We start from the raw sequence: 26,933 nt of genomic DNA, 5'->3' as shown, positions 1-26,933 counted from the left end.
TTTGAGGCTCACTAATTAAGAAGTGAGTTGACCTCGGATTCCCAGAAACTGAAGTGCAGTAAGAGCTGATCCCATGGAAGGGTGAAAGTGGACCTGCGCTGTGAACACTGATGTTCCAGACAGAATAAAGGCAGGTATGTGGAGGCTGGGGGCCAGGGATTGAATAAAACAAATCCAACTCCAACCCCTTGTCTTCTGGGCACTGTGCTACTTTCTGAACTTGTGGATGGATTTTGCCTTCTTTGGGACACCAGATGGGCCTTCAGGAAAACATCTGAACTCCTCAGGAGAGTCAGTGCTCTGTAGGGCTCCGGGTAACAAAAGGATGAAAAATGGATGAGGCCAAGAGTAGGAGTTCAGGTGTTAGGCTCACCTGGGGCTGCGGACAGTCATTTAACTTGTTTCTTTTTTTGTTTTGTTTTTGTTGTTGTTTTGTTTTATACAAGGGATTAAACCCAGGAGTGCTCAACCACTGAGCCACATCCCCAGCTCCCCCTCTTTAAAAAATTTTAAATTTTGAGACAGTCTCACTACGTTGCTAAGGGCCTCATTAAGTTGCTGAAGCTGGCTTTGAACTCGTGATCTTCCTGCCTCAGCCTCCTGAGCTGCTGCGATTCCAGGCATGTGAACCATGCCCTACTTGGTGCATTTCTATAAACTAAACTATAGACTTACTCAGATTTCACCAATTTTTCTGCCAAAACCCATTTCCTGTGCCAGGAGTCCATCCAGGGTATCATGTTGCAGTCAATCTCATTTTCCCAAATGAGAAAACTGAATTTTTCCTGAAGGCCTTTGCCATTTCTAGCATTCTTAACACTCATTTTGACAGCCTGATGGTGGTTGAGGAGGAGATAGGAGAGGATGACAGTAAAAACCCTCCTTGGTCCCTTCCAATCCACGATGGTTTCAGAGTCCTTCATGTATTGCTGGTTTTGCAGGTGCCGATCAGGTACTGTGTGGACCATCTTCCAGTCTGGCTCTGTCTGCTGTGTTCTGATGGTGACTGGACTTGGGTTATAAGCATGGGGAAGAGGGAAGTGCCCTTCTCACCATGTGACATTGGGGGGGCCCAAGCTGTGAACGTTTCCTACAACTGGTGACACCAACCTTGCTCCTTTGGTTGAGGTAGGATCTGCAGGGTTTCCCCTCCAGAAAGTAACCATTTCCCTATTCCCATGCTCTCTTCTTTAAAATACAAGCAACCCATCAGGTTCAACCCACACTCAAGGAGGCAGGAGGCAAGTCTCATTTCCTGAGGGCAGAAGTACCCACACAGATCATTTGGAATTCTTCTGTAAGGAGTGCTTGTCTTTTCCCTCCAATTTTTTTCACTTGTTTACTTATTTTTTTTTTCTGTATCATTGTGGACTTGTGTTTAATTATTTTATACTTTGAGTTATAACCTTATACTACATGGTTTATTTAATTATCAGATTGTTCTAGCTTCTCTCAGTTGGCTTCTTCTTGCATCTCTTGAATGTACTCCATTATTACAGGTTTGGGGTTTTGTTTTTGTTCTAGTACTTTCTTATTTTCTGGCAGGAGACAACCCTGTATATTCACTTCCTCAGCCTTAGAATTAGTCATTTTCCAAGAACTCTGGTTCCTTATATTAGCAAATCATATTAGAAACCAAGAACTGGTATGCTAGTTGGCTTTTTGTTGCAGCGACAAATACCTGAGTAAACACTCCTTGCAGGAAGAAAGATTGGTTTTGGCTTCAGAGGTTTCAGTCCATGTTGGCCTGCTCCATTGCTTTGGGTCTGAGTTTAGGCAGGACATCAGGGTGGAAGGGTATGGAGGAGGAAAGCTGCTCAGCTCATGGCAGCCAGGAAGGAGAAGGGAAGAGAGAGAGAAATGACTGGGACAAGAATCAACCTTCCAGGACACCCCCCAGTGACCTACTTCCTCCAACCACACCCCACCACCTACGGTTTCCACTTCCTCCCAGTAGTCCATTCTGCCACCTATTGGATCCATGATATAATCACCTTGCCAAAGCACCACCCCTGAACATTGCTGAATTGGGTATGAAGCCTTTGACACAGGAGCCTTTGGGGACGCTGTAGAATCAAGTCATATCAACCGGGCAAAAAGCATACTTGTTTTTGTGACTAATGTTGATTATTATCCATGTAAATTAAATGAAAAATATTTGGAGTCAGAACGATGTGGGTTTTACCCAGCTGTGCTGCTTTGGGCAAGTGACTTTGCCCCTGACCCCAGGTTCTTCATCTATAAGTAAGAACAATGAAAGTCATGCATGGGTTGTTGTAGGATTGTGTGGAATAACATCAAAGGGATTTTCTGATGTTTTTGTTTTTATTTTGTTTTGAGTCAACTTTTCTCTTGAAAATAACCAAAATATTTAAAAAAAAAATTTGAGAAATATCTTCAAAGCATTAATAATCTGACAAAACAATAAAGTCAAAATTGAAACCAGTGAAACTCCATGTCATATATAACCACAAGAATGGGGTCCTAATTAGACTAAGTTAGACTCCATGTATGTATGCCAAAATACACTCTACTGTCATGCTTATCTCAAAAGAACAAATTAAAATTTTTAAGAGAAAATGGGTACCTAAAGAAATGAGAAAACTGGGCTGGGTGCGATGGCGCATGCCTATAATCCCAGTGGCTTGGGAGGCAGAGGCAGGAGGCTCCTAAGTTCAAAGGCAGCCTCAGCAATTTAGGGAGGCACTAAGCAATTCAGTGAGACCTGACTCTAATAAAATATAAAATAGGGCTGGGGATGTGGCTCAGTGGCTGAGTGTCCCTGAGTTTGATCCCTGGTACTACCCACTAAAAAAAAAAAAAAGAAAGAAAGAAATGAGAAAACTGGAGTTCTCCTGAAGGCCTTTGCCATTTCTAACATTCTAAACATTCCCTTTGAGAGGGATAGGGGACAGGGGATGATGACAGTAAAAGTGCAGAGCCAGCCCTGAGTAAGAAGAGAAGCCCCTCAACATTATTGGCTGGGAAGCCAAATAACTATAGTCCTCGGGTGGCTATAACTTATTACCTTATTGTAAGTATGTGAGTCTTTGAAGAAGCTTCAAGTCCTGAATTTGGGTTAAGTGGATCTCAAACTGGGAGTGCCTTCAGAGGCCTTGCAAGGGAAGTAACTTTAATTTGGCCTCATAGAAATCTTACAAATCATTTTTCAGAAAAAAATGACTAGCACACAATAAAAGAAAAATACCAGACACATAGCAGAAGCAACAGATTAAAAAAATAAATAAGCCTATAAAGACTTAAGATATTGAAATTATTTGCTACAGATTAAAAAACAACTATATTTCAGTATATAAAGTAAAAAAGACAATATAGAATAGTTTTTGAAGATAGGAAATGAAAAAAGTGGCATGGTGATTTAAAAAACAAAACAAAACAAAAAACCAGAATTTTAAAAATAAAATTTCTAGTGACCAGAGTTCAAAATTGGGGGAATGGGTTAATTAGCATGTTAAAGGCAACCAAGGAAAGACTCCGTGAATGTGAAGAAATACCAGGGAAAAACACGTAGACCACACTCAGGAACACTGGTCACCCTGTCTCTTTAATCACTCTTATTGAGCATCTTCAAATTACCAAGCTTCCCACGCATTTTAGAAAAGTTGCTAAAGCTTTCTTGAGATTCCTTCAACAGGGTGTGGAGGATGTCAGAAAAGAAGGATTTGAGCCATCTTACTAATACGCTCTTTCCTTTGGGGACGATAGAAAAGCCCAGATAAGGAGAGAGTGCCCAAAGTTGTCCACTCTGAAATCTGACAAAGAGGACTTTAAAACATTCTATGGGCTTGAGCAACCCAGCCCCATCCCCCCAGATAAAGCTGTTCTGGAGAAACTTGCTCCTACGCCCTATCTCCTGAGCTGCTTCAAGGAGCCAGGGAATAATGAGTGTGGAAACCATGTTGCATCTTGCACCCTCTGGGAATCCAGCAATCATGAAAACACTGGCCCACCCCGAGGCCATGGTACAGGGAGGAAGCTCAAGCAAGGCCACATGGAAGGGGACAATTGCTCAGCAGCCCACATCTCTTCCTGCGGCCCCAGCTGGGGTGCAGCACTAAGAGCAGGAAGCCATCTTGGACACTTGGCTGTGACAGATACCATACGGAGCAGAAGAACTATCCAGCTGAGCCCTGTCCAGCTTGCAGGATGTGAGAAATAACGTAGGGTGATTGTTTTAAGCCAGAAGAGTTGGGGGTCATTGGTAACTTGGTAACACATGACTGAAACAGCATTACATGAACTTTTCTCCATAATTGAAGTTTTCCTCAAAAGGAAAAGATTTTTTTGAGGTTCTTCAGGTCCACTATAGTTTGCCTTGCGCAAACATGTCCAGATTTTTCTATCACTGGAGACTACATCAGCCTTGTGTGGGGGGGTGGTCAATGGCACTTCCCCTCCCTAAATGAGTCACCTCCCCCACTTTGCCTTCAAGATCTAGCACAGGGTGACATTCACTCCTGGGACATCCGTGCTCTGCACTCTGGACTGATTCTTGTGGCCAAGTTCACTGGAAAACCCGCACTCCCTGTGGAGGCACTTGGGTTTTTGAAGTTGGTTTTGTGCCTGCAGGCAGACTGGGCAGCCTTGCATGTGAGCTGCCTTCCAGCTGTGTCAGCAGGGTGCCCGCAGAGGCAGGGCTGGGAGGTACTGAGATGTGCTTTACTGATGGCTATGCTGTCTGGTACTCTTTTTCTTTTAAAATTTATTTATTTTTGAATTTGTTCTAATTAGTTATATATGACAGTGAATGCATTTTGACACATCATACATGAATGGAGTATAAATGCTCATTCTTCTGGTTGTACATGATGTAAAGTTACACAGGTTGTATAATCATGTGCACACATAGTGTAATAATGTCTGATTCATTCTACTCTAATTCCTACCCCATGCCCCTCCTCTCCCTTCACTCCCCTCTGTCTAATCCAAAGTACCTCTATTCTTCTGTAGCCACCCCTGCCCCATTATTGTGAATTAGCATCCACATATCAGAGAAAACATTTGGCCTTTGTTTCTTTGGGACTGGATTATTTTGCTTAGTATGATAGTCTCCAGTTCCATTCATTTACCAGCAAATGCCATAATTTCATCCTTCTTTAAGGCTGAATAATATTTCATTGCATATACATGCCACAATCTCTTTATCCATTCATCTGTTGAAGGGTACCTAGGTAGGTTCCATAGTTTAGCTATTGTGAATAGGAGGTCCTGGAATAATATATACCAAGCTCTGAAAGAAAATGGCTACCAACCAAGAATCCTATTCCAGCAAAATTAAGCTTCAGATTTGAAGAAGAAATAAAAACCTTCCATGATAAACAAAAGTTAAAAGAATTCACAACTAGAGGGGTTGGAGGGGAAGGGAGGAGGCATGGGATTATAATTGATGGTGGAATAGGATGATTATTATTATCCAAAGTACATGTATGAAGACATGAATTGGTGTGAATATACTTTATAGACAACCAGAAATATGAAAAATTGTGTTCTACATGTATAATAAGAATTATATTTCATTCCGCTGTCATGTAAAAATAAATAAACAAGTAAAAAAAAATCACAACTAGAAAGCCTGCACCAGAATATTCTCAATAAGATATTCCACCAAGATGAGAAAAAAAAGTGAAATCCAGCAAAGGAAGGAGCTACACTAAAGGAATAGTCAATCAAAGGAGAAACTAATTCAAATTAAAAACTAGAAATATAAACCAAAATGACTAGGAATATAAATCATATCTCAATAATAACCTTGAGTGTTAATGGCCTAAACTCATTAATCAAAAGACATAGACAGGCAGATTGGACTAAAAAACAAGACCCAATAATATCCTGTCTCCAAGAGACTCACCTCATAGACAAATACATCCACCTACTGAAGGTGAAAAGGTGGGAGAAGACATATCACATTATTTACACATGGACCATGTAAGCAAGCAGGGGTCTCTATCCTCAGAGCAGATAAAGTGGACTTCAAGCCAAAGTTAATCAGAAGGGACAAAGAAGGCCATTTCATGTTGCTTAAGGGAATAATACATCAATAGGACATAACAATCGTAAGTATTCATGCCCCAAACAAGGGAGCATCTGTGTATGTTAAACAAACCCTTCTCGATCTCAAGAACCAAACAGACCACAACACAATGGTCCTGGGTGACTGCACCACCCCTCACACTGGTACTCTGTCATTAGAGGAGCGCTTGGCAGTGCGTCTCTGGCTGCACCTTCGTTTTCAGGTGTTTGCCGGCTGTCAAACTGAATTCTGTGGTACTAGTGACATAAAAATACCACCGAACTTTCTTCTGAATATGAAGAATCAGTTAATGTGGTTGGGGAAGAAGTAGAAAAATAAAAATAATTAATGCTTTTTTTTTTTCCTTAACACCAAGATAAGAAAAACACAGTTCCCTTTTCTGTTTTTCATGTCAGAAAGTTCATGTGTGGTGAGTCATTCCCTTGTCACTCCAACCCCAAAGCCTAGTGTGATCGTGGCAGGTAGTGAAAACGTGCATGTGACGTCCCAGAAATATATAAATCCCCGAGGGGAGATGATCAAAGATTGGCAGGACTGTTTCCTAAGAAAGCAAAGAGACAGGCAGATGCATGAAGGGTTTCTTCTGCGCGATGGAAAACTTACCTGATTCCTGATCCTGCTGCTGGCCCTGGGAGTCAGGTATTTCTGTTCTAAATACCAGGCCCGCTCCTGGAACACCAGCTTGGTTCCATATAACAGACAAAACTGAGGGGGGGAGAGGGAAGAAATGGATAAAAGTAATGTATTAGGAAATGCAGACTCAGGAGGCAAAAGGGAAATATCATCATATCACATTTCATAAAACCATTAAACAATCTCTTAATGTAAAATGTCCACATTTTGGATGTGCAGTATATATATATATATATATATATATATATATATATATATATATATATATATATTTTTTTTTTNAAAGAGGTTACTGCTACTCTGGGGATATACTTTTTTTTTTTTTTTTTAAAAACAGTCTGCGGAACATTGAAAGCAGATATAAAGTAGAATGGGTAGTATAATGAGCCCCCTGTACCAGTCCTCCCAGCTTAGGGCTTATGAACCCAGGAATGCATTACAATCCTTATTACGCATGTGTCTATATCTGTATCTATATCTATCTTACTTTGTCTAGGACTTCATTCTGTTCTCCCCCACCCCAGCCTATTTAGAAATCCATATTAAAAAATTTTTAAAACATTCATGTAGTTCTGTTTTCTTACCATCTCGATTGATGAAAGACTAACCTAAATGTACATTCTGAATAAGACCATCTTGATATTTTCCATAGAGCATGGTTTGATTAAACTCTCATAAGTAACAGCATTCTTCATTTACATTTTGTTTCTGTATGCTTTCCCTATTACATTTTTGGGACACACAGAGCTCCTGTATGATATCATGGGCACCCACCAAGCAACAATAAATAAATTTTACTGTAGAAAGCAGTGACTTTTTATTTAATTTCTTATTCACTTAATTTTTAATATTCGATAACCTTAAATCACACAGCAGTGGGGAGTGTATTATGATGGACCAGCTTCATCCCCAGCTTCCATGGTTGTAATCCATGGACATCTTGTTTCATCTCTACTCTCCATTGTCCCTTCTGTATTACTGTAGGGCAGAGCTCAGTTATGTCATTTCATCCATAAACATCTCACTGCATCTCTCTAAAAGCCAATGACTCCTTAGAAGTTGAATAATCTCAATGTCAAGTCAAGCAACAACAAGCCCCTCTTGTTTGGAAGCCTCCAGTGGAGAAGATCTTCAGGTCAGAAGACAACAAGTCTTCTACGGATGGTCAGACTCAGGAGTTGTGTGCCTCACAGTCCTGTGGACAATATGGTCCTTCTTTCCTTTCTTGAGGTTCTGGGACATCCTTGGGATGGTGTCATTATGAAGAGCCTCAACCACTGGGTCTTCCTAAGAAGTGTCAGGGTGGCTTAGCAGCCCTTTACAAAATGACCTTGTCATGGTCTGGGTGTGGCTGCTTTGCTAGTGACAGCAGGGAAGGTGTCACCTCACCCTGCAGACACCATGAGAGTCACTGAAAGACACTGCCCTTCATCCCCCAAACAGATTCCTATAAGAACAATAAATTGTGTACATTGTTTGGCAACTGAATCACAAGTCTCTCGGTGAACTTCATATACACTCCAAAAACATCTGCTAGGGGATCCTAGATGTGGAAAATTCACCCTGGTCACTCTGTGAGATGAGTGATTGGAAATCCGGGGCCACAGAAGTAAGTGTGAGGCTTCTCAGAAATCACCTCGTTCACCTCACCCTATCCAGAATCCTGCATCTGCCAGCGTTTAACAACAACAACAAAAAACCCTACACATCCATGTTAGGATCAATGAAAAAGAGCTTAATAATTTCTTAAAGTATGGGCCAGGTGTAGGAGAGGGACATGCAGAACCTGGAGCTGCTGCTGAAAATCTTAGCAATATTTTCCACATCTTCACGTGGTCTTTCTTCCTTCATGATTCTCAACCTTGGTAGAGTGTCACCTTCCTGTCACCACACAATCTCCGTTCTTGCACCATCTTGGACCTGGTAGCTTCTTCTAGATGTTTGGTTTTCTTCTTCAAGGGAACCCAAAGAAGCAAATGCAGTGTCAGTTTTCTCATTACTGCAGTGTTTGCAACTGTCCTGAAATTAGACTCTGTACTTTTATATGCAAAGTAAGGTGGAGTTTGCTTTTATTGTTGCAATATCATTTTTTTTTAAATAAATGAGTGTAAGAGTATCATGGATATTTGATGTATATCAAACATTTGATCATTTGACATTCTCACTAAGCCTGGACCCTCTGAACTGTTTTCAACTTATATGTGTGTGTGTGTGTTTATAAAATTCATATATCTATCTCTCTCTCTCTCTCTCTCTCTCTCTCTATATATATATATATATATATATATATATATATATATATATAGTATAGATATAGATATAGACATATATGTATTAGATAATCCATATATAAATATATATTATATGCTACATAATCATATGTCACATATAAATATGTATTATAAATACACACACAAACACAAACATCCCTAAGGGGAAGATCTTAAATTTGTTCTTTTAAAGTCATCTTGTTGATATGACCTACTTGAAACCCTCAAAATCTCTATGAATTGTGATTCAGTCACCTGCTATGTCATGTCATTTACAAATTTGTCAAGCCTTGCCCACCATTTTACGAAAACTCCACTCTTTAAATTTAATAACCAGGTTACTCAAAGATACAGTCTATGGGTTCTGGTTCTGGGTGACATAAACTAGATAACAGCCCTCATTTCCTTTACTGAATGCAGCCACAACTCCTAAAAAGTGTGTGTGGTGAAGCTACTTGAGGACTCTAAAAAATAAACAGTGGCAAGCAGATCAAAGACGAAGACCAGAATTCAACGCACTGCCCAACTGGAGGTGAGATTTTCCTTTTTCCCTCTAGTCCCCGTGCTGCTGTTCTGGAGCAGGACAAGATAACCAACCCCAGCTTCCTACTTGGAGAATGGAGGAAAAGAGCCCCAAGGAATCAGACAGTACCAGGGAGGTCATAAAAGCTGGTGACGTGGGGAAAGGAGTCCCATAAAGTTGTTTATGAACTTCTGAGCTCAGCTCCAGGCCTGTAAGCATGAATTTGTTGCTAATTAGCATGTAGAAGACTTTGAAAACTGAACTAGCAGACAGATGAGAATCCAGATGCCAGCCTGACTGGTGAGTGCTGCATACCCCGGGGCGATCTGAAGAGTGGTGCCAGGGCTTTAAAGAGGAGACGGACATTGCAGCCATAGAGAGCAGAGGGGGAATTGAAACCTGCAGCCCAACATAACCAAGCATACCACCTACTGCGGCATTTACACAAAATACAGAATCTCATGTTTTTAAATGTCTTGGAAAAATCCAAAATTTTTCAGCAGATCAATAAAAAGAAAAATGGAACTTGCATGGGAAAAGGTATCAACAGCAAAAAGGACACAAGATTATCTGGTGAAAACTTTAAAGAAGCTATTAGGAAAAAATCTCCAACAATAATCTCACACTCTTTTGGAACAAATGTAAAACAGTATGTCTCAGTAATGAAACAGAAGATATAAGGGAGAACCAAATAAAAAATGTTAGAACTGAAAAATATGATGATCAAAATAAAAGTGCAACAGTAGAACAGAGGAGACAGAAGAAAGAATCAATGAATTAGAAGATAGAAAAATAGAATCCTAGAAATTACCTGATGCGAACAACAGAGAGAAAGTAGACTAGAACACCCGCAGCCTGTGGGACCAGAAGGAGAGGTTGAAGTTTCATGTCACTGGAATCAAGGGAGGGTAGGAGAGAGAAGGCAGGACATGAAAAGCACCAGAAGACGTAGTGCCCATGTGCAGACGTCAGAAGTTCAGAGAACTCCAGAGGAAGTACAAAGGAATCCATATCCAGACACGTAATCCAAGATAGGGAAGCTGAAAATAACGCTGAACAGCAGAGAAAAAAACCATGCCTTAACTCTAGAAAAACAACCATCTGAATGAGCAGATTTCTCACCAGGAACTACAGAGGCCAGAAAGAAGTGGCACAGCATCTGTAATCTATGGGAAGCAACAACTGTCAACCTAGAAGTCTGTGTCCAGTAAAAATGTCCTTCGGAAATAAAGATGAAATAAAGAATTTGCCAGTGAAGAAAAACAGATTTGTCACAAACATCCTGCTTTAAAAAAAAAAAAGGAAGAAGAAACAGAAATAAAAAATGTCTATCAGGAATGAAGGAAGAGCGACAGAAATGGTAAAAAAAAAAGTGAATATGATAGACGATTGTTTTCTTGAATTCTTTTAAAGTATGATTGAAAGCAAAACCTATAATGCTGTCTGCTGTGGTTCTCAATGTATGGGCTATCACGTAGGGAGGACAAAGGAACTCTAGGGTGGCGAGGCTGCTACCTTCCAACTGAAGAGCAAAGCGTTGACTCTCGCTCAACTATAAAAGCTAAGTATGTGCATCGTAATCCCTAGAACAACCACTAAAAAGAAAAAGGTAAGTACAAAGGGATGTGGAGAAATCCAAATGAAATTCTGATCTGTTGAGTAGTCCTAAAAAAGGTGTGTGTCATAGACTGAAAAATAGTCACCTACAGAGAACAAGTTATGATGTTTGGAATCTGCAAACATTACTTTATGAAGAAAGGGATATTTTCAAGTGTGATCAAGTTAAAATTCTTCAAGTGGAGAGGTTACTCTGGATTATTGCGTGGGTCCCACTGTGATCACATGTGTCCTCATGGACTCTAGGGGAGGCAGCAGTGTGACCACAGAGACTGGAGAGGGCTGCCCACAAGTCAAGGATGCCAGCAGCCGCCGGACCCTGGAAGAGTCAAGGGAAGGATTCTCCTTCAGGGACTTCAAAGGAGGCAGGATCCTGCCAACATGGTGACTTTGGCCTAGTGATACTGATTTCAGACTTTTGGCTTCTAGAACTATGAAAGAATAAATTTCTGTTTGTTTTATTCCATCAACTTTATGGTAATTTTTAAAAGAAATCAAGCAATCATAGAAAATGAATACAACATGTGAAAAAAAAAAAAACCAGAAGAGTGAATGAAGGAAACAGACAGAAAATAAACAATAAAAAGGCAGACTTAAGTCTAATCATATCAGTAATCATGCTAAATATAGTTAGTCTAAACATATTAATCAAAAGACAGGGATTTTCAAAGTGAATTTTTTAAGAACTTAAACGTTGTATTTAAGAAAAATCACTTCAAATATGATGGTAGAAGCAAGTTGAAGGATGGAAAAAGATACAGTATGCAAAAACTAATCCACAGGAACTTGCTATTCTAACCATCAGATGAAGCAGGCTTCAGAGAAAGGAAAACCAGACAACTTCCATAGATAAAGAGTGAATCACAAAATGATAAAAAGACTCCTGATACAAGCAGTCACAGTAAGGCTAAGTATGGATGCACACACAGATTTAAAATCCATGGTACAAAGCCCAGATAGAATTCAGGGGGAAAGTAGATGAGTCCTCCAGTGTGAGTGAGCATCACTCACCTGTAGAACTGAGGGTGCCAGCTGATAGGGCTGATGGACAGAATGCTAGCAGGACACAGAAGAACTGAGCAACACCATCAACCAACTTGGTTGGACTGACACTCCACCCAACAACAGCATGATACTCATTCAAGGGCACATGAGACAGTCACCAAGACAGACCATATCCTAAATCATAAGAAAAATTTTAACAAGTAAAGAAATGTAAATAGTGCATGATATGTTCCATAATTATAATAGAACTAAACTAGGGCTCAAGAGCATAAAGATAACAGGACCATCTCTAAACACTTGAATATTAAACCACATATATCTATATAATTTGTGGATCAAGACAAAAGTCTCAGGAGAAATTAGAACTACTTAAAAATAAAAACACAGCATATAAATAGTTGTGGGGTGCCAGGAAAGTTGTGCTCAGAAGCATTTTATAACAGGAGATGCTTAAAACAGTAAAGGAGAAGAGTCTAAAATCAATAACCTAAACTCTCACTTCAAGAACTTACAAAAATAAGAACAAAATAAACCCAGAACAACTAAACAAAAAGAAAACAAATATAAGAAGAGAAATTAATGAAAACAAAAATAGAAACAAATAAATGAAAAAACAAAGCTAATAAGATTAAATATAATTGATAAAATTCTAACAAGTTTACAAAGATAAAAATAGATACCAATGATTAATATTTGGAATAAAATAGGGGAAAGCTCTGTGGCCCCAAAGAGACCAAAGGATATGAAGGAAAAGCTATGAATAATTTTATAAACTTAGATTAAATGAAGCGATTCCTGGAATACCATGTTGCTAAGAATCATACAAGATGAAATACATGACAAAAATAGTCATAAATGAAAGAGGTTGAATTTATAGTTTTAAAAGTTTGTGAAAAAGAAATCACTAGGCCTTGATGATTTTACTGAAGCATTCTACCCAACATTTAAACAAGGAATAATACCAATTCTATACAATCTCTCCCAGAAAATGCCAGAGGAGGGAACCCTTTCTAATTCATGTTATGATCCAGCATTAGTGTGGTAACAAAACTGGACAGATAGTACAGAAAAGGAAAACTAAAGCCCAGTGTTTCTCATGAACATAGACAGAATCCTGCCTTCAAACTATTAACAAAATGAATGCAACAATTTAAAAAAGAATAATATACCATATGGCCAATTGGACTTTGTTCTAGAAATGCAGGATAAATTGTATGCTAAAAGGTACAACATTGTAATTCATCATGTAAACAACCTAAAGAAAGAAAATAAAAATATGATGATATCAATTGATGTAGAAAAAGCTGGGCTGGGGTTTGGCTCAGTGGTGGTGCACTTGCCTAGCATGTGTGAGGCCCTGGGATTGATCCCCAGCACTACATAAAACTAAATAAACAAAATAAAGGTATTATGTCCATCTACAATGAAAAACATTTTTAAAAATTTCAACATTAATTCATCCTTTAAAAATACTCATAGGAAAACAGGAATAGTAAGGAATTTTCTCAATTTGAATAAGGATACCCACAAGAGTAAGAAAACACATACATACACCCTGCAGATAAAAAAATACTTAGTGGCAAAAACAAAACAAAACAAAAAAAAAACCTGAGTACATTCTGCCTAAGATACAATTTATGTTATTGATTTCTAGTGTCAATTCTCATCACTTTTATTCAACATCATACTGGAAGTCCTAGCCAATGCAATAAAACAAGAAAAAGAAAAGAAAAGCATAGAAATTGGAAAGAAAAAATTAAACTACTCATAGACAACATGATTATTTGCATAGAAAAGTCACAAGAACCGCCCCCCCCCCCAAAAAAAAACTCCCCAAATTCTCTAGAATGAACAGTGAGCTTAGCAAAATCACAAGACATAAGATCAACACATAAAATATCAATATGTTTCTAAATACTAGTAACACACCACAAGAAAGCCAACTTTTAAAAAAAATGTCCATTTTACAATAACTTCCCCCCAAATAAAATACTTAGATACCACTCTGGTTTGAATACAGTTTTTCCTCCTTCAAAATTAATGTTAGAATTTAATCCCCATTGTGAGGTATTACAAAGGTAGGAACCTAATCTGACCGATGGGCAGAGGTGAGTCCTTTGGGAGGTGATTAGGATTAAATAAGGTTGTAAAGGTGGTGACCTCATTATTGAACACTGGTGGCTTTCTAAGAAGAGACAGAGAGATCAAGGGATACACATACACAAATGTACTCCCTGTCTATCACTTACAATGCTCTGTGCTTTTCTGGAACTCTACCAGCAAGAACATACCTCACAATGGGGATTAAACTCTAACATTAATTTTGAAGGGGAAAAACTGTATTCAAACTGGATGTGGCCCACTAACCTAGGACCCAACCATGAACTCAAATCAACCTCTTTATTTATAACTTACCCAGACTGTGGTATTGTGTTATTAGCAACAAAAAATAGGCTCATATAGGTTAAAATGCTTATGAAAGAAATCAAAGAACCAACAAAATGGATTGTAAGTTGCACTAGTACATTTGTTAATTATCCCATAGATTTGACGTAATTCCAATCAAAATCTGATCCATAGTTTGACACAATTCATATCAAAATCAGCAAATTTTTTTTCCTCAAACATTCAACAGAAATATAAAATTTATTTGAAAAAGAAAAGAAACTAGAATAGCTAAAATATTTGCAAAATAATCAAGTCAGAGGAACTACCTTATTTGATTTTAAGGCTTAGTATAAAGTTACAGTTATAAAGATAGCATAGTCAAGGATTGGATACATCAGTAAAATGAATAAAATAGAAATAGGCCCATACAAATAAGCCCAAGTAATTTTTACAGCGATGCAAAAGAAATTTAATGGATATTGATGTTGAAACAGTAGTTAAAAGATGAGCAAATCTTGACTCTATGAAATTTTTAAGAAAACATGATAGAAAATCTTCAGGGCCTGAAGTTAAACAAAGAATTCTTAAATATGACATCAACAGTGTAATGCAATGCATAGAGTAGCCCCCACAATAAACTATCAGTCCAGAATTTCAAAGCTGGATGTGCCAAGTGCGTTAGTCAGCTTTCTGTGACTGTAACAAGTACCCAAGATAATCAATTTATAAAAAGAAAGGGGTCATTTGGGCTCATAGTTTTGGAGGTTTCAGTCCATGATTGGGTGGACTCATTGCTTTCAGGTCTCTGGTGGGGTGGGGATCACATCATGGCAGGATCCCATCATGTAGCAAAACAGTTAACCTTATAATTGGGACCCAAAAGAGAGAAAGAAAGAGACTAGGGTTCCACAGTCCCCTTACCAGGGTGTGCCCCCACCCCATAATCTAAAGCCTTCTAATAGTCCCCACCTCTCAAAGTTTCCACCACCTCCCAGTAGCACCAAGTAGGTCTAAGTCTTTAACACAGGGTCTCTGGGGGACTCTTAAGATCCAAACTGAGGTGCTCTAGCCTAGACAAGTGAAAGTGTGTGTGCACATAACAACCTGTGTGCGACACCTAGGGCAGCTCTGCTCAGACAGTCAAGCTGGACACAATCAGCACCTTCCATGGGTGCATGGATAAACAATTTGGTGCCCAGTGGAAGGCTGCTGGGCAGTAAAGGGGTGCCAGGGCAGCACTGTGGCCGAATCTCAGACACGTCCTGAGTGAAGGCAGCCGAGGCCCAACGCATCCACATTGTGCAATTCTGCGTATATGATATTCCCAAAGAGATAGAACTAGTGATGGAGACCTGACCCCAGGGTTTCCAGGGGCTGGCAGAAGGGGTAGAGGGTGATTATAAAGCCTCCACATTAAGAATTTTTTTTAGGATGGCTTAGTGGCATGGTGTTGTGGTTTGGATGTGGTGTCCCCCAAAAGCTCATGTGTGAGACGATGCAAGAAGGTGCTGAGAAATGACTGGGGTCTGAGAGACTTCACCCAATCAGTGAATTAATCCTTGCTAGGAATGAACTGAGTGATGACTAAAGTGGTGGGTGTGGCTGGAGGAGGGGGGAACTGGTCATGGCTTTGGGGTATATATTTGTATCTGGGAAGTGGAGTCCCTCTCTGCTTTCTGATCACCATGTGAGCTGCTTCCCTCTGCCACACTCTCCTGCCATGATGTCCAGCCTCACCTTGAGCCCCTAGGAATGGAGCCAGCCTTCTATGGACTGAGACCCCTGAAACCGTGAGTCCCTAAATAAACTTTTCTTTCTGTACAGTTGTTCTGGTCTTTGGATCCCAGCAGCAAAAAAGCCGACTAAAACACATGATATCCTGATTGTGGGAGTGGTTACGTGAATCTACACACGTCAAAATCGATAGTACCAGACATCTCTGAGCAAGGTCATTTTGTTTTTTTAAAACGCACGATTATTTTAAAACTCCAAGTCATGCGCAACCTAATGACATTCAGTCAACAACAGACCACATATGGTCCCCTATGTAGATCATAAACAAGCTGGAAAACTCCATCACTTAGGGACACTAGAGACACCCTAACACAGCCTTACCCACACAGTCACGGTGACACTGCTGTAAAACCCACTGTGCTGCCAGTGGGTTTTTTTTTAAACAATTAAAAGCATTGTTTTAATCAGCCTTTTAGTCATTGCGTTCAAAAGACCTGACAGGAACAATTTTAGAGGAGGATAAGTTTATTTGGGGGCTCACGGTTTCAGAGGTCTCAGTCCATTGACAGCCGGCTCCATTCCTTGGCTCTTGGTGAGGCAGACCATTATGACGGAAGAGTGTGGCAGAGGGAAATGGCTCATGTGATGATCAGGAAACAGACTCCACTCACCAGATACAAAATCCATACCCCAAAGGCACGCCCCCAATGCCCCACCTCCTCCAGTGGGACCCTACCCGACTTCAGTTACCACTCAGTCACTCCATCAGGGGGCTAAGGCACTGATTAGATGAAGGCTCTCAGAACCCAGTCATTTCTCCTGTAAACTTTCTTGTGTTGTCACACATATGAGTTTTGGGGGGATACCTAATATCTAAGCCATAACAAGTATGTATGTGCCATTATGTACAGTACAAAACACTTGATCTTCCTAACAAATGTCTGCTGCTGGTTAGGTACCTACTGTTCTATACTTTCTATCATTATTTTAGGAAGGAATGCATTCCTTCTACTTATTAAAAAAAAAAAAAAAAAAAACTGACTGTGAAACTGTGAGGCCAGCAGCAGGCTCATGAATCTCTTTGATTGCACAGAGAGCCACATGGAGTGACTGGATTATGCTATCTAGGTCTGTGTAAGCAACTCTACGATGTTTACACAAAGACAGAATTGCCTAACAATGACTTCTTAGAATGAGTCCCTCCTGCGTAAGACGACACGTGACTGTATTTGGAGTTTATGTGTCATCTTCTATGTCCAATCTCCACCTTTTTTTTTTTTGGTATGGCAAACTCTATCTGAAAGGGTACATTCTCAGAGGGCCTCTGTATTGTCACCTTGTCCAAGGACACTTTGTCCCCATCCCCCTCCACTGAATGCTGCTTCTTCCCCTCTGGAGTTCCCATACTTGTATGGTTCACGCTCGCCTGTGGCTGTGATTATTTGGCCACGTGACTTCGTCCTTGACCACAACCCGATCAGGAAGGCAGGAGCAGAGGCTCATGCATCTTGGAGTTCCCCATGCCTAGCTCAGCATGGCAGGGAGGGGTTCCGTTTACACTTCTGGAAATGAAGAGTTCAGAAAGCCCTGCTTCCCCTGAAGCTGAGCCCACTGGGACCACCGCAGGAAGGGAGGTTGCTTGTGATTTATGCCGACCAGGCAGCCCACATCCACAGCCCGCGCTGCATAATAAGTTGGAAGATGGAGCCAAAGGACCGAGTTGGTCCTCCAGCATCAGACAAGATGAACAAAGCTTATTACCGCAGGGAAAGCCCAGCGTGAGAGCAGGACGGGTTTCCCCAGCAGCAGCCGGTTCCCTCGCAGTGATGAAGTGCCTGCCTGCGACTTCAGACCCGGGCCACTGGGGAGCTGCATTACTGCCTTAGAAAATGGATGGGCAGTGGCGCTGCCTCCTACTTTCAGGAATTTCTGTCGGCATTAGCAAAAAAGTATTGGCTTTGCAATTTCTCAGGGCCTTCTCTGCCACAGGGCAGTGACTGGGCCCGACCAGAGCCGTGCTTCTCTGTGGCTCCCCTCCCAGTCCTCAGATCCAGGTGCGCCCAGTCTCCCCAGGTGAGGTGGTCCTATTGATATTTTACCTGAAAGCGGGGTAGGGGAGTATCAAGTTTGGTGTCATTTCCTCTGATCCCCCGAGGAGGTTGCTCAGGATCAAAGTCTCTCTGTCTTCCCAACTGCCTGGTGATATTTCCCAGTTAAACAAACCCATCCCTGTAGTATCTCTGGTGTCTGTAGAACCCCTCTTTAGGACCATCACGGGGTGGTGGGTGTGCAGGAGGCAGGAGAGCCAGCCACGGGGCGTTCTTTCCTACCCTGGACCCCGAGGAGCCCAGGCTGGCTTCTCTGTGCCAATATGTTCTGCAGTAGAGGTGACTGCTCCTCCTCACGGGGAGATGATGAGGGCCACGTACACCACGGGCCACATGTCACAGGGGATCAAACACAGGGCTTGGCAAAAGGCAGGTACAGGTCAGAGACAGGCAGACCCACGGCTGTTTCCTGCCCTATGAAAAACTAAATAGCTGCATCTGGGCCTCCCCTGATGGTGGGATGCAAACATCACAGAGAATCATCCGCAGGAAGCAAATCAACAAGCCCCAAGGAGACAGAGAAATGTCTGGGGAAGGGAACCCAGGACCTCCTTTTATGGCATACTGAGTGGGCTTGGGCAGAGGGGACAGCTGGGCCCTGATGCTCTGGACCCTGAGGGAAGGTCGACAGGGCAGTGCCTTCCTGTGGCTCGAGGATCACACAGCTGGCTGCTGAGGCCTGTGGCTGCCATGCTCTGGCCCTGCCCTTCTCCTGTGGTGTCAGGGCGCACAGGCCTCGCCTTGTTCGGTGGCCGTGAGCAGGTTCAGGAAGCACAGCTTGGCGGGTAGGGACAGGGCTCCCGGGAAGCTCCTGCATTGCCCACTGTGTAGATCGGTTGCAGTAGCTCATATCTTCAATGCCCCCCAAGGCCTATGTGTTGGAGACTTGGTCTCCAGCTTGGCACAGTTGGGCGGGGCCTCTAAGAGGAGGGACCTAGTGGGAGACCCTCTGGTGGGATGCACCCTTGAAGCAGGTATTGGAAACCTTGGCCCTTGCTCTTTCTCTCTCTTGCCCTCTCCCCCCCCCCCCCCCCCCCCCCCCCCCCCCCCCCCCCCCCCCCCCCNCCCCCCCCCCGCCCCGCCCCATAGTTCTAGGTCATGTGCTGCTCCCCCACAAAAGGCCTAAAAGCAACACATCTGCCCAATCTGGGACTGAAACCTCCAAAATTGTGGGCCAAAATCACACTTTTCTCTTTATAAGTGGATTTACCTCGGGTGTTTGTTATAGTCATGGAAAGCTGACTAACACACTGGCTTAGCGCCACACTCCTACTGCACGCCAAAGGCAAGGCTCTTGGGAAGAGCATTCGGCCAGGTTCTTCCTGACTCATTGTTTACAACCCAGAATTGGGTTGATCCCAACTCAACTTCCTACTAGCTCTAACGCCCCCTCTGTGCTTGGTTTCTTCCCCTCTCATTTTGCCTTTGGGTGTCCAAGTACTGCAGTGCCATTTGTTGGAAAGGTTATCTTTCTTCCATGGGAACTGCTTTTGCCATTCCATCAACAGTCATTTGGGAAACATCTGTCTGCGTCTGTTTTGTCCCACTGATCTATGTGTGCATGCATCTGCCAGCATGGTTGTCTTCTTGAGCCCGGATGGACTGATGCTTTATTCTTTTTCAAGATTGTTTTAACTATTCTAGTTTCTTTGCCATTACATATAAATTTCAGAATATTTTCCCACAGCAATAAAGAAAAGTCTTGCTGGGATGTTGACGGGAATTACATTATTATTGATGCGGGGAGAAGTCTCATCCTCCTCTGCTGATGTCCCCAGGTGATGGCTGAGAGACGCCTTTCCATTTATACACATCTACTTTGATCAGTGTTCCCAGAATTTTGTAGCTCTTTAGAATTCAAGTCCTACCGGTGTTTTGTTAGATTTATACCTAGGTAGTTAGTTTTTGAAAAATTATGTTTTTAAAAATTTTGGTGTTCATTACTAGTAAATGGAAATGTAATTAGTCTTTTCGTGTTGATCTTGTGTCTGTGACCTTCATGAACTCGTTTACTAATTCCAAGAATTAATCTCCTTCCCTTCCTTCCTTCTTTCCTTCTTCCTCATTTTCAGGGAAATGATAAATTCCCCTCTCAGAAGTGTTTTAACTATTATCCACCACTTTGATATGTTGTACTTTAATTTTTCATTCTTTTTGCTGTATTTTTATTTCCTTTGAGATTTTAAAAAATTGTTTGAAGTTTTCCTTATGTTCACGTTAGAGTCTGTCTTGATTTACGTTCCACGGACACTTGAATATAGAGTCGACTGCTGCTGTTAGTTAGAATACTCTGTAAACTCCAATTAGATCTTGTGCATGAATACATTTTGATCTTCTGTCTAGTTGTTCTATCAGTTTGTTGAGATGGGTGTGAGTCTCTAACTATGTTGTGGATTTCTGTTTCTCTTTTGAGTTCTATCAGTTTGAGCTTCACATATTTTATAGATCTCGGGTTTGATGCACACATTCAGCATTTCCATATTTCTTGGTGGATTGACCCTTTTGTCATTAGGGAATGTCCCTCAGTCTGGTGATTTCCTTTGCTCTGATTTCTATCCACAGAGCTACTCTCGCGTTCTTTTGATTGGTGTTTGCATGATATGCTATTTTCCATCATTTTACTTTCAGCACATAGTTGGTTCATGTTTTTAATCCACTTTGATCAACTCTGTTTTTAACTTGTTTCATTGAGAAGATTTTGAATTAATAGAATGATTGAAATGGTAGGGCTATGGCTGCCCTTTTTTCTCGTACTATGTCCTTCCTTCCTGTTTCGTCCTCCTTATGCTGAATGACTTTCAGAATTCCATTTTTTATTATCCATGCTATTTTGTGGCACATCTCTCTGAATAGTTGTTTAGCAGCTGATGTAGGTGTTACATTGTACATACTTAAGAGATCACATCTACTTGTATCAACAGTTTGAGCACAAGGTGAAAACCCTTATTACCATATCATCCTATTAGCCTCCCTATTTACAAAATAATTGTCCAAAACTTTCTCTTAGAATCACATCTATACTCACTTAGAATCACACCAGACAGTATCATAATCTTCACTTAATAGTCGAACATAATTTAGAAAACCCCAAAGGAGAAGGAGAGCTGACTGAACGCACGATTGGTTGATTGTGTTTTCCTTCTTTTCTGATTTCTTCTCTCATCAGGTCCCTCCTGGTTGAAGGACTTGTATCCACTCCTGTAGTGGAGGGATCCTGAAGACCAATTCCATGAGTGTTCCTTCATCTAAGAACACCAGGATTACCTCTTAGTTCCTGAAGGATATTTTCACTGGATGGAGGATTCCATTGACAGTTATTTTTTTTTCCTGATGCTTTAAACATGTCCTGTTATTTTTTTTCTGGCCTGTGCAGTTTCTGAAGAGAAATCTGCTGTTCTTTGAATTGCCGTCTCCTATGGGCAAAACGTTTATCTCATTGCTTTCAGGAGTTTTCTTTGTCTTCAATGTTCAGAATTTTTATTATGATGTGTCTTGGTGTGATGAATTTATTGGGGTTTATCCTGTTTGCAGCTTAGTTTCTTGAATCTGTAGGTGCCGCGACCAGAGCGACTAAACTAGCAGGTTCCCTTGAGGGGTGATGGGAGATTGGAAGAAGTAAGACTCACATACGCAGATCCTGAAAATAAACAGCTGGGATTGGGTGGAGCGCTGCTCTCTGATGGAGAAGCAGGTCTCAAGAATTACACCAGCAATCTTTATTACATATGTCTCATTAATCAGACTGAAGACAGCAAGCATCAACCTTTGTATTCATGAAAGTTACAGAATTAGCAACATTATGCAGCTATTTCCTCAGTTACATTCTACAGTTGCACATCTCTCTGAAAAGTTGTTTAGCAGCTGATATAGGTGTTACATTGTATATCCTTAAGTGATCACATCACATTAAGTGTACAATGTTAGGAGCATTGTGTAGCTCTCAAGAAAGTTCATTGTCTAAAGTAACTGTCATGAGGGCAGGTTCAGGAGCGCAGAACTGGTGAAACAGTGGTTGTCTTAGCAAGAGAGTTCCTTCATTCCTAGGAGCTGTGTGCCTGAGAGCAAGGTCAAAACTGATGAGACTCTAGCACAGAGCCTCCCCATGAAGAGCACTGCCATAGCCACCGGGCATCCTGCACCTTTGCACAGAAACTTTCCCAGGCACCAAGCATGCCACAGACATGAAGTCATCAGGGACCCCAATCTCAGACACAGGTCTCCCAATCACTGTCACCGCTCTCCACAGGTAGGCATAGGTGTTTTATCAAGTTGAGGTATTTAAGCATTATTTCTTTGTACTGTTTAGACTCACCTTCTTGCTCTTGTCCTTTGGAAGCCTGGTGACACAAATTTAGATCTTTTGTTGTAGTCTCTTAAGTCCCCAAAGTTGTTTGTTCTTTTTCTTTTCAATCTCTTTTCTCTTTCTTATTAATTTCTACTGTTGTATCTTCTGCCTCTCCATTCTGCTGTTGAGGTTTTTATTTTATATTTTTTCAGTTCTAACATTTCTACTTGGTTGTTTGTTCTTTCATTCATTCTTTCTTTCTTCTGTTCTTCCTTCCTTTCTTTCTTTCTTGTACCAGGGATTAAACTCAGGGGTGCTTAACCACTGAGCCACATTCCCAGCCCTTTTTATTTTTTACTTTGAGACAGGGTCTTGCTAAGTTGCTTAGGACCTCAGTTGCTTAGGCTGGCCTCTGCGATCCTCCTGCCTCAGCCTCCTGAGCCGCTGGGATTGCAGGCATGTGCCATTGCACCCACCAGTTGTTTATACTTTCTATTTGTCTTCTGAGACTATTTTTTTGGTGATACTTTCTACTGTTTTCCAAACATGTTCCTAATTACCCACTGAAGTATTTGTATACTGCTGATTTAAATTCTCTCAGGTTGTTTTAACATCACTGTCATCTTGGTGTTGCTGTCTTCTTTGCATTTGGTTTGAGATATTCCTGGATTCGGTATTACGAGTGATTTTAGTAGACATCTGTACACTTTGGATAGTCTATGATGCGACTGTGGTCTTGTGTAAGTCTTGAGCTAGCTGACTTCTGGTGATTCTGCTCCATCAGGAGGAGGGAGTCCACTGCAGCCCGCTGACAGGCCAGGAGGGGAGGAGGCACATGACTTCTGCTGACACTGCCAGGGAGAGGCCCGTCACTGGGAGGAGGGGCTTGTGACTGCTGGGTAAGAAGTGCTTTCCAAAGACACTGTAGTGGGGCGGGGGTGGGAGGTCTTGCTATTGCCCAGTGGAGATAAAAATTCCAGCTCCCTTTGAACTTGTGATCCTCCTGCCTCAGCCACATGAGCCACTGCACCCAGCAGTGTTTATAATCTATATTTATCCTCTGAGACTGTTTCTTTGGCCTCCTCTGATATAACTCAGTATGGAGTTGCATTACATCATTGTAATCCTGTGAGTGTGGAAGTCCACACTTCCCACCTGGCTTTTCCTGGCTCTGGTGAAAGTGAGGCCACAGATTTCCTGTGGTGTTTGGCTGGACTATAGCAGTTACTTCTCAGAAGCCTTTGTCTTTTTAAGCTGCTCTTTCCTGTCCCTCTCCTTCTCATTCTCTCCTGTTGTATGCAGTGCCCTTTTCCAGGTTGCCAGCTCCCTCAGCACTTTAGGATTATTCGAGGCAAACAGAGAACTTCTTGCTGTGTTGTTTCTTGGGACAGGAAGTTCCTAGCTTATCTATCTTCTAATCTCTGCCTTTAGTCTTTTTATATTTGAGATGGAGCCTCACTCTGTTGCCCAGGTTGGGCTCAAACTCTCCATCTTCAAGCCTCAGCTTCCTAAGTGGCTGGGACTACAGGTGTGCACCACCTTGGGCAGCTGCCATCTTCTTAAGGATGAGCGTGTCCACTCCGTCTCCCTGGCAGCTGGTGCCTGCATTTTTTTAATATGTACCAACCATATAGATGAGTTTCATTTTTTACCCAATCCGAGGGTCATTTGCTTTTAATTTTCCCTTACTTATGTAACTGGCTTAATCCTGTTATTCAGGGCTATCTTTACTGGGAAAGATTTTTCAAAATGTAAAATATTAATCCAACAATTATCAATAGGCTGCTCCTAGTTGTCTCCCCCTCCCCCTATCCAACAAGGAACACATCAGGTGGCCTCATCCCCATCCTGTCATTAGACAGCCTATAGGAGATAAGGGAGGACAGGTTGCCCCAAAGGTGAAAATGCTCCTTTGGGAGACCCTGGAAGAGGCAGTGGTTGGCTGGTGGGTCTTCATGCCGAACATTTTCCTGGCATCTAATTGAGACTAGTTATCTCCTTCCCCTCCTCACCTCCTGGGTGCCAAGCATTTTCCAGGTTTTGGCAGAGGGAGGCCGTTGACCTGACCAATCTTCCTCTTTTTCCCCATTGGTATCCATGGTGTTTTGCTTTTTTTAAAAATACATGTTTGAATGTTGTAAAATTAACCAAAATCAAAGCACCTAACATTTAGTAAGGTCAAGAGGAAGAGTTAGGCAGGCACAGAGAGCAGAAATTGTCCACTCTCACAATATCTCTGGTTTTTAACTGGAGTGTGATATGGCTGGTTGTGTGTGGAGAGCTGCCTCGGGTGGGTGCCGGGTTCTGCACCTTCCCAGCCCGTCCACACGACTTCTCGTGTGACTTCAACACTAATGTCCCCTTCCCTGAGTAGCTGGGACTACAGGTGTGCTGGAAATGTGTCTCCCTTTGGCCACTGGGAAGGCTGCTGATGTCTGGTAGCCTGGATCCACACCTGGTGGAATTTCTCCACCTGCTGAGTGAGTGCAAAACAGGTGCCCCCTGGGCACTCCAGCATCTCCATCTCGACGAAGTTGACAAGTGCCAGCCAGGCTCTGTTCTCTCCTCCCACTAACCATAGTCTCTTAGGGCCAAACTCCACCCTCCGTTTCCTATACCCGATGTCCACCAAATCCTACTGATTTTCTTGGGTCTCCTGACATATCCTCCTTTCCTGTCTTCAGCCTGAAATTAAACCTGGTCCCTAGATCTGTACACAGAGCAAACAGGGACAGATGTTGGGAAGGCACAGCCTCCACAGGTTCTGCAGTCACTCCTGGGCAAGAGTTCCTGGAGGAGTGCGCCCTCTATGCCTGGGGTAGGTCACTGCATTTCCAAATATGAGGGCCTCTGCTCTCCAGCCAGCTCTCCACGTAGGCAGGGATTTAGATGCTTGAAGATGAGGTGTCAAGGGACAAAGAAGATGTAATGCACACATATACTGCTGCCACCGTGTGTTCATGTGCTCCCCTCTGGTGACCAGACACCTGAAGGCCACTCCACATGGTGGCCCACTTCTCCTGACAGGAGAGCTTTATGGAGGAGCAGGAGGGAGTGCAGACTGTCCCATAGCACAGGGGATCCCCTTGTCACAGACAGGAGATCTCCCTGCCTTTCTTCTCCCGGGCCTTCTGCACCCCTCCCCCTCACCATCCCTGGCCTCTTGCCTGGAGGCCACACTCCCCAAACAACCCCAAAGCAACTCTTAGCTGACCCTGGTTTCTGGTATTTGCACAGGAAAATCAGAGAGTCTTCCAACCCAAGGAAGGAATACTGAATACTGTGGTTTCAAGATTTCTATAGGTCAGTTGGGGAAATGCACAGAACAGGAACGGAAGCTTCTGGACAGGCAGCTGTCTGAGACCCCTGTTTTGGCAGTTGGCTCTCAAGGCCTGCATTGGTACATCGGAAACACTCTATAAATGGAAAACTCAGAACTCACCCTGTCACATCAACACCTCTGCTAAGTGCCATGGAACCCACCCACTTGGTGAAATTGAATTTCCTGCAGAGATGTGGAGACTTAGCTCAAATGCCGCCTCTCTGCAGAGCCCTCCCTAAATCCATGTTGAGGAGGGTGCTCAGTTGGGTGTTCCCCTAGCATCCTCAAGTTCCTCTCTCTGTGCGCTTGGCGCACTCTGAGGTGCTTGTCTATTAGGATACAATGATGTGTCTGTCTCACCTATTCATCAGGGAGTCACCTGAAGTCAAGGACCATGTCTTAGGATATTTGCACCCTAGTACCCAGCACAGTGCCTGTCACCTCATAGGCACTCATAGATGTTATAATTATAGCAGGTGTGTATAGATGGCCACTGAAGTAAATCTTCTGCCTTTTGATTATGGAGCCTGACATTTGACCATTAGATAGTCTTTAGAGTTAAAAGTTAGTTCTATACACCAAAGATTCTTGCCACAACGATTTTGGGGGTGCTGGTTTGGGTTGCAGAACCTTGGCACTTATGGAGAGATCTCCAATTGGGAAGGGGGAGGCATTCCAGGGTCCCCATGTCAAGGAGGTTCAAGAATCATAGAGAACCGTTTGTTCCTGCATGGCTGGGTCTGAAACTTGATTTCTATGGCATCAGTAGCTCCTTCCCTTATCAAGAACACAAACACTGAAACATAATTCTTCAAGTGAGCCCAGGACTAGACAAACATTTCCCAGCACATAATAGATGCTCAGCCAACATTTGTTGAACACCTGCTCTTAGGAACACCACCAGCCACACATGCTCTTCTTTCTGTGTACCTCTTGCTTATAAGGAGTAAGAAGGTGATGGGGGGAAGGGATTGTTTTAGCACCACACACCCCAAC

General features: G+C 42.2%; 1 protein-coding gene across 1 annotated transcript in view; it reads right to left on the bottom strand.

Moving 5' to 3' along the window:
• Acoxl (acyl-CoA oxidase like) overlaps positions 1-26,933 on the bottom strand; it is a 335,479-nt gene that overhangs the window by 14,842 nt on the left and 293,704 nt on the right. Inside the window, 1 exon segment of the mRNA XM_048810372.1 lies at positions 6,656-6,757. Within this exon segment, the coding sequence (XP_048666329.1) occupies positions 6,656-6,757 (102 nt within the window).

Source organism: Marmota marmota, unplaced genomic scaffold (genome assembly GCF_001458135.2).
Source record: "Marmota marmota marmota unplaced genomic scaffold, marMar, whole genome shotgun sequence".
NCBI lineage: Eukaryota > Metazoa > Chordata > Mammalia > Rodentia > Sciuridae > Marmota > Marmota marmota.
Note: the sequence above shows the minus strand (reverse complement) of the source record. Positions and strands in the feature narration are given on the sequence as shown.